The sequence below is a fragment of the Ambystoma mexicanum genome, chromosome 4p (assembly GCF_040938575.1).
Source record: "Ambystoma mexicanum isolate Mex_15411 chromosome 4p, UKY_AmexF1_1, whole genome shotgun sequence".
Classification (NCBI taxonomy): domain Eukaryota; kingdom Metazoa; phylum Chordata; class Amphibia; order Caudata; family Ambystomatidae; genus Ambystoma; species Ambystoma mexicanum.
In genome coordinates, this window is record NC_090927.1 from 1,155,533,254 (window position 1) to 1,155,546,925 (window position 13,672).

The window sequence follows — 13,672 nt, forward strand, 5'->3', positions numbered from 1 at the left end:
GAAGGAACAGATGTTGCAATGGAAGAGAATGAAGTGGACTACAATGAAACACCATCAATATCACTGAACATAGCGGAAGACGATATCAGAGATTCTACCTTTCATGTGAGTGACATGTCCTCAACGTTACAGGCCGAACCAGCTGGGATGCAGAGTGACAGTATAAGGAAAGAGGCCAAATTCATTGTATTCGATAGTTGTTTGATTGATATTATTATTCGGTTGAAATGTGGGCATTCGGTAGGTGGGGAAGTATGTGGGGAGCCATTGATTAATGTGACTCGTGCAATTTGAGGCACTAACCTTAAAATACATGCCACCTGTACAAAATATCATCCTTTCTCATGGTCTGCACAACCCATGCTGGGACAACTGCCAGCAGGCAATCTACTTTGTGCAGCGGCTGCACTTTTTAGTGGTTCAAGTTTTAAAAAATTAGAGTCTTTCTTTCAGTTTGTGGGAATCCATTTCATTGCGAAAACTCAGTTCTACAAATACCAAACCGATTATCTATTTCCAGCCATTAGCGAAGCTTGGAGAATGGAAAAAATGTCTATTGATAGTACATTCGCGGGCAAACGGTTCAGGCTAGCCGGTGATGGACAGTGCGACAGCCCAGGATTTTCAGCCAAGTACTGCACCTACCACTTTCAGGACATGGAAAGTAAGAAAATTGTGAGTTTGGTGGTCGTGCAGGTGTCACAAAGTACATCCTCAGTGGCCATGGAGAAAGTTGGCTTTGTAGCATCATTGCAAGAACTACAATCGCGGGGAATGGTGATGGACCTGATAGCCACGGACAGACACGTTTCAATTGCCAAGACAATGAGAGAAGAGTACAAAAATATAAATCACCAATTTGACGTTTGGCATCTTGCAAAAACAATCAATAAAAAAATGTCTGCTGCAGGTAAAAAAAAAGAAATGCAAGGTATTTCACAGTGGTCCAAGTCAATCAGCAACCATCTTTGGTGGAGCTCAAAAACATGTGGAGGGTCGTTGGAAATTCTACTGGAAAAATGGCGGTCAGTAATGCTACACTGTACCAACGTTCACCGTTGGAACACAAACCAACATTTCCACAATTGTGAACATGGCCATTTGTCCACAGAGGAGGCACGGAAGAAGAAGTGGTTGATTCCTTCATCACCCACTCACAAAGCCATTGAAAAGATTGTATTTGATAAAACTATAACAAGAGATTTGAGGGGACTCACGGAATTCTGCCACACAGGAGATTTGGAGGTGTTCCACAATATGTGCCTAAAGTACAGGCCAAAACGATTGCATTTTGGCATGGAGGGCATGATAAATCGGACTCTTCTAACGGTCTTGGCACATAACCATAATGTTGGCCGTCAACAAAGTAGGACGACCGGAACTTTAGGGACGCTTCGCTACAATAAGGCCTTCACTAAAAGAAGTAAACAATGGGTGATCAAACCAGTGTTTGAGGATATGCAATATGAGTTTATTGAGAGACTTATTGTTGACGTCTTAGATAGGCACATAAATGGAGTTGTGAACGAACCTGTGCAGGGGACAACTGCATTGCCACCCAACATTGCCTCTGTTCCATGTCCACCTAAAGAAGAGCTCATTGAGAAATACACATCACGGTTTAAATGATTGTAATTTGATTGTCTGTTCTCTCGAGTCTCCTCATGTCGCAGGCCCATTGAATATGTGTATCTATGTAATGTGTAAATAAAAGTGATTGCTCAGTGTACATGCAATGTGTCTATCCAACCAAACAGTAATATAAATCATTTTTCAAAAAATATAGAATGTCTCCGTATTTATGGTTCTCTGAGGCTGCAAAGATGGAAATGCAAAGATGGAGTGTAAATTTCAAGTCCTGTGAGATGGCCTTACACTGAATGTAGCTAACTAGGAATGTGTGCTTGTTCAAAGTGAAGGTCAGCTGCTTTGATTTTTTGCTCGGGTGCCGGAATGGCCCACGACTCAGTATAAGGTTCTATTGTTATTTGACCTTGACAGGCCGGGACCATCCCGAAAGACTTCTTTTTGGGGGTGTGGGGCAATAACGTAAGAAACGATAATGAATATAATTTCAGAAACGAAAGCCATTTCATGTTCGTTCATTAGAAGAAATAACGTCGGCATAGAAGGAGTGGTATTTCGGGGCTGCCCTACGCACAGACACAATGGAAAATGCAAATATAATGTAAGTAACTCTTTAGATGAGTTTATACCGCAATTTAATTACTATACAGTAGCTTTAAAGACGGGTTAAGTTGTACTTGTTCGTTCTATGTGGCATATTGTTTTGTACCGCGCACTATCTTGAGGAGAACCATCTCCTTTTACGGAAGCACCTCAAAACCCTCTTTGCTTCTGCTTTCTCTCTCCCTCTCCCCTGCTACAACTGGTCCACTGTCTGCGACCTCGGTCCTGGGCCCTTCCACTCTCCACCTGCACTGCCTCCCTGTCAACCCCTGCACTGGGGGACTGTCTCAGTATCCTACAGCCCCCCCTTGACGTACAATACCCAGTTGCACTGTCCTAGCTATGAAATAATTTCCCGACCTAATATATAAAATGAATAATTTTAATAAAGATCTGATGGTGAGACTAATTTCATTTTTTATGTTTGTCAAACAGGTACATCATCCATTATTGTCTGTGTCACGAGTACCAGACACCGGCGGATGGGTTTTTCAACCGCCAGTTGCTTCTCCGCGTGAACAACGTTACCACCCTGACCATTTTATGGGACGATCGCCAAGTACAAGTATGCCCTTACGCGGTACTAACGGCTAGATGCAACATACATACCGTTGTGGTGGCCTAGTGCCTCGTTGTTGGAACAGCCATGCGATTATCAGTGCGACCGCTGAATATTCAAATCGCTGAATATTCTCAAAACATTTGATGTCAAATAAATGTACTTTGCCAAATGTACAATCTTGCCGTTTGCTTTTAAACCACAGTTTCATATTCCGAATTGTGGCGCTGTATTGTGAGATGATCTAAGACCCTGTGTACAGCAAAGGAACATCGTGTGCCTCAAAAACGAACTTTTTGGAACGTGTGCAAATAAAAATGCAAATCGCTAAATATTCTCAAAACATTTGATGTCAAATAAATGTACTTTGCCAAATGTACAATCTTGCCGTTTGCTTTTAAACCACAGTTTCATATTCCGAATTGTGGCGCTGTATTGTGAGATGATCTAAGACCCTGTGTACAGCAAAGGAACATCGTGTGCCTCAAAAACGAACTTTTTGGAACGTGAGCAAATAAAAATGCAAATCGCTGAATATTCTCAAAACATTTGATGTCAAATAAATGTACTTTACCAAATTTACAATCTTGCGGTTTAATTTAAAAGTACAGTTTCATATTCCCAATTGTGGCGCGCTGTGTTGTGTGAGCTCATCTGTGTTGATTTCCTGGTTCTGTGTGGAGTCGCGTAGAAGACGCCTGGGCGCGTTTGCCTCCGCAGCTCAGTCACGTCACGGATAGAGGCGGGGAATATGAATGTTTTGATCAAGTCTGTTTCAGGGGCGGGGGATTTGATTTAGTGCCGCAAAAGCAGGTGAGCCAGGGCGATGGGGGGAAATGATAGGATTATCAGAAAATGGCGGCTGATTTCGAGTGCGTTAATGGACGAAAAGTCGGGTAAGGTCCATAGGAAAGTTTTCTACGATCTACCGATTTATGCTTAAAAACACATGGCCGAACCATAGGAACAATAAAAAAAAAGTCCCGGAACTATCCTTTAAGTAAAGCCGCTGCAGACGTTACAAACCTATGGACAGTTGTTGAAGCAGAAGTGGTACTTTTGCCTTTGTACTATATCAAGTCTATTCTGGAAAGAGGATATCCAGGATACCATTGGTGCTCTTTTCTTTATTGGAATTGGAAGGGATCATTTCAGCAGACGGATAAAGAACTGTTGCCAGTGGATTTTTGTTTGGGTGAACTTTTGTTTCTTTTGGAACTTTCAAGACTTGGTTCAAGACTTTATTTTCTTTGTGAACACATAGAGCAATTGACTTTGGACATTCCTCGGAAAGGGATCTACCCAGGACAAGTGGAAGTTATACAAGTCACTGGTTGTTTGGTATTCATTTATTTATGCTGTTTATGATTTACTTTGATTGTTTAGTGTGAGGGTCAGTTTTGTGTATGCTAGGAGATATTTCGCCTTAGAACCCAGAGTAGGTAGGGAGTTCCCTGGTAGAGTAGACTTAGTTAGGATTTGTTTGCATTTTCTATTATCAATAAAATACTGAGAAAACTACAAGCAGTTGTCTGCCTTTCATTACTGACCGCTCACAGTGGGTCTCATGCAACAGAATTGGTTAAGGATGGCCCTCCCAGTAGAATATGCCAGCAGAGCGCTGTTTGTGACAGAGTTTCAGTATTTGCACATTGAGCAGGAATCTGGTGCATTGATGCAGGGATGCCATCATTATTGCGTCAATGCCTATATACAATGGGTGTAAGTAGTGGCAAACCAGAAGCCACTTGTCCCCACAATGTCAGGATCACCCTTCTTCCCACAACCAGCATTTGTATGTGGCTACTCCAGCTAGAGGAATGTAACTCTGCACTGCTATACCATCCTGAAGCTGAGAATCCAGATGATTTCCGATTTCGCCATCCTGCGTATGGGGTGGACAGGCAGAAATTTCAGGACTCCCATTCCGAAGATCATGTTCACATGATCACCCCAGTGGTAATCCTGATATGAAGGTCTCTGGAGGAATTGATGGAGACCTCCAAACAGGATGAATGCTTTGGGTTGGTGGGAGCAGCCATACAGTCAGGTCACAGAAAGGAGCTACTGAAGTCTGAAGAATGCAGAATACAGGAAGCAAAATCTACGCAAAAGAGCATATAGTGAATCCGTCATGACTTAACATGCTCACCATTTGGCTTCTGTCGAGGGATCACCAAATTGTATGCCATCATATTTAATTGTAATTGATTTAAGTAATTCACCTTGGGTACAAGAGTCATCAAGGGGTAGCAAAAACTGAGGCTTAACACAGGGAGAAAATGTGGTTCCCGGATCTTGAGGCAAGCGTAGAAAATACAATCAAGAGGTGTGTACTGTGCTAGGCAACAGCTGTTCCGAACTGACCGCCTCCCATACAAGAACCACACCAGAGCTCCACAATATGGACCTGCACCAGCATGCTTTACAAGCACCTTTTAGTAGTCATAGACAAATTGCCCAGGTAACCAGAAGTAAAGCTTGTTAATTAAAAGGCAGCAGGACGATTTTTTCCAAGAAAAGATTTTTTACACCTATGGTTTATCGGCGGAGGTATAAACAGACACTAGTGCCCCTTCCAAAGGCAGGAATTACGTGAGTTCATGACCTCGTGGGCCTTCAGCAAAGAAGGATGACACTGATGTGGCCAAGGGCGCATAGTGATGCTGAGAGAATCATGAGGACAGTCAATAATATGTTTCAAGTCATACAAGTTCAAGGAGGAAATGCGGACAGATCTTTCTATCAATTCCTATGGGAATATCACATCAGCACTCAAGCATTGAATGGACCTTAACTACCCAAAGCAATGATGGGCTGCCAGATCAGAGGAACAAGCCACCCGTCAAGATCAGTACCTCAGACGGAAGATGTGCAAGTGCGGGATAAACTGGTGGTAGCGAATGAAAAGGAAAGCCAAAGATTTAGTACATTGTTGGTTTCCTTACAAGCCTGAGGCGAGGTCCTGGTATGGATTAGGTACCCAACAGGTACATCCAGTCTGCCATATGAGAAGATTACTTAGATCATGAAAGAAGTAAAGGAGTCAATGGTGACTGTGCAAAGAGCAACACAAACACTTAGACAAAAAACTGCAGTTTCTCATACACAGAGTTAGTGGATGAGAAACTGCAGTTGGCTACCTCTACCTTTGATAAAATCCTTAATAAAAAAGAGTTTGGCAAAAAACAAAAACTGCAGTTTCTATGTGACGTTGTCATCCACAGGTGACTACAAAGGACAAAGTTAAAAGACGCTGTACAAAAGAACCTAAGAGTGATGAAGAAGGGGAAGAAAATTCTTCACCCCCTGATCACATTGTACAGGAAGAAGAGGGTTCATCCTGCTGCAGCCACCTTTGCCACCTTGACTGCAGGAAGAACCAGAAATAACTTTGCAGGAATCAAACTCCTGTCCGGAGGCAGCCAGCAGGTACGCGAAGAGAGAAAGGCAGACCAGAGCGCTACTATCTAAGGCTTAAGAGTTTGCCCGTTTATGTGTCTAATTGTGTTTTTTCATCTCTTCAAAGATGAGGGATGCTATGTGTACATGAGGTACATTGACATGATGTTGTTAGGGAGTATTCTCATTTCTGTGCTAATTCCCTTCAACCTTAGAGACCCCCAGCTCTTTTGCTGGACTTTAGGATGTTTTAATTTTAACCCTGGAGAGAGTGAGACCCTTTCCTCACTCACATGTGTTTTGACCTGATTTGGATTATATGTTTCCTCTGTTTTTGGAATCTGACTAACTCCATAGGCATTTACTTTTTGTACGGTGACACACAGCACCTTCAGTGCAGTGTCATTGAGAAATCTTTTAGATTTATCATAAAGTTTAAATACTGGTTCTTGTGTGAACTACTGTTCCCAAGAATAGTAAAGTGAAATTGACTTCACTTACCTTTTCTCTTTATGGGTCCAGCACACACCATCTTATGTGGAGTGCTGGGGTTTTTTCTAGTAGCCCCTTATCCTACATTCTCATGTAACATGTTTTATGTTACCCTCACCACTTTAAATGGCTGCTGGCAGTGGTTTAATTTTCCTACCATTGTTATTTTCTACCGCAGGCGGAATCCTCAGCTGTAGTATATCACCCATGGGTGACCATTTTGTCAGAATGGCCCCGGTCTTCTTTTTTCGCCATTTTCTGTTTGTGAGGTCTTTCTTGGGTTTTACTATGTGCGTCGAGGCTGAGTTGAGCCCTCTGTTCGTTTTGCCCTTGGCGGGCTTCAGCCCTGTGGCTCGCCTCTGGTTCCAGTGTGTCTGGAAAGGCAGGATGTGAGGGAGGTTCCTGAAACTCCCCTGTCCTTTGTCTCTAGGAATGCCTGAATGCAACCAATCCCGATTGGCTAGCTGGCTGTCCTTTAAGGACAGTCACCCTGCTGTGTGATTGACAGCATAGGCTGTGCATGAATGGGAGAAACCTGCTTAAAACTCAAGGGTTTTGGGACTAGAGGCAGAGTCGACCACTGGGAAAGACACCCGCTGGAGAAACCGTGAACGAAGCTTGCTGTATCCTCCTGGACCTTTGAATTGCCCGTTGAAGTCCTGCTGCTGGGCTGAAACTCCTTTTTCTGATCGACAAGAGAAGCTGCGGAAGGGACAGCTTCTTCCCTTGGGTTAGTGGGACCAGCTAACCCTGAGATGACCTCCACTGGACCATCTTTCCTGATTGCCTGTACTTCTTCACTGCTGCAAAAACCGAGTGCCAGGGGTTGAGAAATCCGTAGTCGAGTGCAACATCTGAAATCTGGCCAGAAGCTCCAGGAGTCTGCTAAGGACCCTCCAGAAGCAGGACAACCAGAGCTCCAGTCCCCTCACCAGAGTGCAGGATCCAAGGAGTGAAGAAAGCCCAACCGGTATCCAAGATTTGCGCTGGTGCTGTTTACCGAGTGCTGAAAAAGCGAAGTGCCACTGATCCAAAAAGAGCCTGTAGCTGCCAACGACCTCCAAATTGCTGCCGCAGGAGCCCTCCAGACCTCCTCCCTTTTGTCCCCACGAATGAGGCTCAGGAAACCAGGGTCTGCACCACTGCAACCGGACAGAATTCATCTGGACAGCTCTTCTTCAAACCAGAGGTGCTGTTTAGACTTGGGGTACTTACCTCAGTGTCTTTTTGAGCTGTGCGTTTCTCAGTTGAGGCTTGCAGTGGCTTTCCTTAGAGTTGACTTTAACTCTGCTTTTCACAGGCTTAACAGCTTGTGAGCCTACAAGTGATTTCTACAAAACTAACTTTTTGCAAGACTTTTTATTATCTAAGATGTGCCTCAGCTCCATAGACTGTGCTCCAATTAACTTTGGCTGTCCTGGCTCCCTGCAGACTCTTCTAGTCCATTGACTTTGATATTTCTGTCCCTCATAGGTGGTAACTTGTTTTAGACTCCTTCCTTTAACCTTTCCTTTCTGCAACCTCAGAATCTGCAAAGTAGAACTGTCATTACTGTCTGTTTGAATGAAGTCACGTGCGGGTGTAGGAAGTGTGTAAGAAGCATATCCAAAGAGTATCCACTAACTTGTGCTGATTCTGAAAAGTATTTTAAAGTATATTTGTTTGTTATGTATTTTGCCCTTTTTAAAGAACGCGTATTTAAAAATTGATGTTAAATACATAAATAACTATTTATAACTGAAACCTTGAGTGTAAGTGTTACTTGGCTACTTGTATTTGCGAATTTCATTGCTAAAGCTCTACAGCTCACATTTAGCCTTCTTGAGATGGCTGCTCAGTCACACTACCAACTTGTGTAGTACAGACGTATACCTAAAGGTGGGTTACCTAATACCAAGCAGATAAATGTTGTGTAGTCTCACACAGTGTTACTACATCAATTCTTACTAAACACTTGTGCATTACATGTCTTGCTGAATAAACGGGGACACGCCATGCATACCTTTAGGGCTGCCATGAGCAGGAAAAAATGTAGATGACACAAGATACCTCAACAAAGGCCTCTCCATTTCCTTTACAAAACGTTTATTTTGTTTGCAGAGCCTTTTTTAGGCATGAGTGTTTACTCAATTGGCGCATTGTGCAATAACTTCCAGGCCGGTCTCATAGCGTCGCCCTTTCCTCCCTGTTGTTTTTGGGGGGTCCCCAAACCCCATAGTCCCCCTCTCGCTGCGCGGACCTGGCATCACACTTCTCCCCACCCCTCCACTTGCCTATACAGGTCACCAAGCATGTCCGATCACAGTCCGCCGACTGTGTCCCGGAAAACCTGTGTGCTCTGTATCGCGCTTTGTGACACGGTCTTATGTCTATCAGGGTTTCAGGGACAAGGTCTGGAGACTGCAAGCGACCTAAACCGTCTGTGCTTTAGCTCCATGCTTACATCTTGGCTTTTCTTCAGACTGAGCAGCCCTGCTTGTGTGTATGACTCTGTAGAGATGATCAGCGCCAAGAGACGATTCAAATGATCCCACTCACTGTGTGATGCTGCACACTACATATTAAGACTCGCGTAGGAGGCATTAATGTAGATGTGCGTGGCTGTAGTTTGAGTACGCTGGTTAAGCTGGTTCCTCAGGCAGTGCAAACCTGCACTGCATCCATGATTGGGTGGTTAATGGCATGGGAATACAGGCCAAACCCTAGCTCCCATGCCATTATCCACTCCAGGCTAGGAATGTACTGTTAACACCACTTGCATGCATCCAATCACAACCGTGATCAGCAATGGCAGTGGCAACGTGTACACATGGCAGCCCCCATTACACAGAATCCTGGGGTTCAAGCCTGTATTTTATGGTGTAAAAGAGACTCACTCTCTTGGTTTCTTTGTAAAAACGCAGCACAGATTTTCCTACTACATCTAAGGAACCAGATACAAAAGTGCTTGGAGACTGAGAAATATTCAGTGAGGTTGTCTCTGTATGTTTCACCACTTCTGACCCCTAAACAATAAGGGCCTGTGTTCTCTTACATTAAGGATTGTGTCAATGTTTGATTGTGCCTGGGGTGCACATTGTTCTCTTGTGGTTATGCAGTCCTTTAATGATGTCCTTTTTGATCCTGTAAAGAAAATACACGGGTTCTGAAAGTCTCATCTTCACGTTTTCTTTGCCATACAGAATCAAATCAGGACACCATTGGATCGGCTGGAGCTGTTGTTCCCCTCTTGGCTCTTGCCAAGTCCTACGACCCCAGAGTCCAGCAGAATGCTGTCGGGGCCATTTTGAACCTCACTCGATCTGGTACGTTCTGGCATCATATTTTCCAGGGCAAAGCATGGTGGGGGCTTGCTTCATTGTCTCAATGTTATTTTTGCCTGTTGCTTTTTCTTCTGCAAGACATCTTGAAATAAATAGACTGAGGGTCCCCCATGAGTGTGCGTTACGGCACAATAACCGCACTGCACGCATGCCAAGATGATTTATTTGAGGAATCAACATTTTCATTGTTCTTGAAACGGTATCTGCATGTTGGGTCCCATTGTTTTTTTAATTATTATTATTTATTTGTATTTAGTTCCAGTAGAACATTTACAAAATACAAAATCTCAGTTCACATATATATATAAAACAGATTACAAATTGCAAATTACAAAATCACAAAGTCCTCTGGGGAATCATAAACTAGGCAAACCAGAAAACATACACTCGTATACACTCATATACGTACCTACTATCTTGCTTTGTTTTGTATTAGCCATGCCCAATTAACCGTAAAATTGCATTAAAATCAGAATCTCACGGCATTTGATTCTACATCTGTGTATCTTATAAAAGAAATCAGCTAAAATCAATTATCTAAAATCAATTGTTTTACCTGGTGGTAGCATTCTAGTTTTTGCACAATATACACAAATTATACGAATGATAAAAACACAGTATAAAACATTTTAAAACATTAATTAATGATAAAGTAGTAACATTTCCTAAAACTATTCTGATAAAATTCAGTGGTAGCTCTCATAAATCAGTTGCCATTGGGCAGGTGTTTTTTTTTTTTTTTATAATACACCAGAGCCGATACAGTGCGATGTGTACACTTTCAGTCTCCGTGTTAAAGCAATAGTTCCAAAATGCATCTTCCCTTATCGACTCATAGCAATGGCCATACTACCCAGAGTGGTCATATATTCAGAGCCCAGCGTTGCACATTCAGTAAAGAGATGTTTTGCCGTCCTCAATTTTCAAGGAATTTTACAAATACGGCAGCACCTATTGTTAAGTGGAATCCCCAAGTGGGCACCAAGGAAAACGTATAATGGCAACTGGTTTATGCGCAGCCTCAAATGAAAACTCTGCACCGAAGGGTTCGGACACTGTCTGAAATATCTCTGAGGTTGCAAATACTTGTGCACCACCCCTGAGACATAAGAAGAAGTACGAAGTGAGGCCAATTTATTTATTTATTTATTCAGATTTGTAGAGCGCACGTCAGCCCGGGGGCATCGTGGCGCTTGTTACAAACATATCTCAGTTGCATAGAATACATTATTTACATAAAATATATTATTTACAGTGGCAAATATGACATTTATACAGATTTGCAGTGCAGTATATTTACATAGATTTGCGAGTGTCACATATTATTGTGCAAGGAAAGAGGTCTTCAGAAGCTTAGGCCACCGGCTTTGGCTTTTTTGATGCGTGGGATGTAGAGTAAGTTGGTGTATTGCGTCCTGGTGGGACGGGAGGAGGAGGGTTTGGAGATGGTCTCTGATAGATAGGATGGGGCGGGGAGAGAGAGGCATTTGTGTGTGAGGGTGAGGATTTTTAGTGTGATCCGCTCTTTGACCGGGAAACACTGGGCTGAGTGTCTGGCTTGGGAGATATGCTCTCTTCTTGGGATCCTAAGAGTGACCCGGAGAGCATTGTTCTGCGTGACTTGAAGTCTGTTTAGGTTTTTTGCTGATGTGCCTGCTAGGAAGGCATTGCAGTAGTCCAGTTTGGCTCCAATAGTTGCTCTAGCTATAGAAAGGCAGTTGGGTTTAGAGAGGTATGGCTTGATGGCGTTTATGAGTTTGGTGGTATGCGCAGATGAGGAGATGATTGCGCTGACTTGTCTTGTCATAGATAGTGAGGAGTCTAGGTATACTCCCAGTGTCTTTACAGCTGTGGATACGGGGATGATGGAGTTGTCAATGGAGAAGTTGGCGTACAGTTTGTCCAGTTTGCCTAGGGTGCTCTGTTGACCTAATATCATGATTTCAGTCTTGTCTCCATTGAGGCAGAGGCCATTAACTGCCATCCAGGCCTGGATGATGGACTAGATCCTGTGGAGTGCCTTGGCGTCTTCGTGGTAGGATCCTGAGAGGGGGTAGGAGTCCCAAGTGGGCATAATTATTAATCCACTCCCACTGCTTAACTTTGCATTTAAAAATGTGCTTTAAAATGCTGTACCTTGTTCCTCTAGAGAAGTCTGGGCGCCATCCAATGCTCTTGTAAAGATTAGCAGTTAACTTGTCAAATCTCTCTTCCCTACTACCATAAGACAAATTCACTCACGGCCCCAGCAGCAAGAGCAGTTGACATTTTGGTTTCATTTGAGTTTTCATATGCAATAGTCCCCGTCTGATAAGCAGCTCGCCTTTGAGCGAGACCAGCCCAAACTCCAGCCGAATGTATCCAATTGTGGCTGAAGCACTTAGCCTCAAGATACGCTTCCAGAAAGATCCATCTATCAAGTCCAGCCAGTGCAAATCCCCCATGGCCAACGGCTCCAAACGATATAGAACCATGGGGCAGAAGCACTGTATGTACAGATTAATAATCCCCTCTGGGGGAAACCCTGCAATATTTCTCGCAAAGTTACCAATCAGCTGGGACATGCGTTGAGCCTTGGCCTTCTTAGTGGCCACTATATACGTATACGTTTTTCTACTACTCATATCTAAGCCTAAATAATGTTATGTTGCGACAAAGTCCACCCTGCAGAGACGAGTAATAAAACTCGGGCACTTCACCTTTTTAGAGGAGACTACCAAGACCTTTGTCTTCCCCATGTTAATGCTCAACTCATTTTCCACCGCATAGTTAATCAGGGTATCAACCATAGCTTTGGCTCCTCTATAGGTATAGTTTAGCATGACTAAGTCGTCAGCGCAGAGCATACAGGAGATTGTCCTCCGACCTATTTTGGGGCAACAACCAATATCTGGTGTAAGACAGGGTGGGAGATCAACCATGTATAGATTATAAAGCAATGGCGCGATCGTACAACCCTGTTTCACCCCTTTAGAAATTGTAACCGGGACAGAGACACCCTACCCCCTCTTCATTCAAACGAACGCGGGCTTGCGTATTCAAGTGTAAGCCTTTCAACACATTTACAATCTATTTGGGGTACACCTAGGGTAGCATTTTACCCCACAGTTTTGCACGGTTGACCCGTCGACTGCTGCTCTGAAATCAACAACGGTAACGTATATTGTGGGCTCCCAATCAGATATTCCAAAACCCTAAGGTTATGTGACGTACAACAACCTGGGTGGAATCCCGTCTGCATACATTGCAGCACTTGGGACTCCTCCACCCAGGACTGAAGCGCATTCAAAACAAAGTTTGAGAACATTGTCCCTGTTACGTCTCATAATGACAGCAGCCTGTAATTCTCCAGCAGTAAGCGATCTCCTTTCTTCTATACCGGGACGAGAACAGACTGCTGCCAAGATGGTGGAATACTGTGTGTGTCACATACCTTATCAAATAGGTTTTTTTGTATGCTGGACCACTCAGCAGGGTTCTGTTTTAGTACCACATTGGTCATTCATTGGGGCCTGGGGCCTTGGAATTTCTGAGTTTCAAAAAATGTCAGCTTCATCGAAAGACAAGGAACACCCCCAATCATATATTCCAGGGGGGGTGGCGGGGGAAGGAGGGGCAAGCCGCAATACTGTCTCCACTGTGGCATTTCACATGCCCCAACCACTCCAATTCCTGTATAGGATTCAGCATTCATTCAGCAAAGTAA

The 13,672-nt window shown here is 43.6% G+C and overlaps 1 protein-coding gene across 2 annotated transcripts in view; it reads left to right on the top strand.

Annotated features, from left to right (window-relative positions):
- Positions 1-13,672, top strand: part of LOC138453690 (uncharacterized) — a 724,495-nt gene that overhangs the window by 388,416 nt on the left and 322,407 nt on the right. Inside the window, exon 5 of one of the 2 annotated variants that reach the window (XM_069606758.1) lies at positions 9,826-9,948. The exons of the other annotated variant lie outside the window; for it this stretch is intronic. Coding sequence (XP_069462859.1) covers positions 9,826-9,948 — 123 coding nt within the window. The remainder of the gene's footprint in view (positions 1-9,825; positions 9,949-13,672) is intronic. 2 annotated transcript variants of the gene reach the window in all.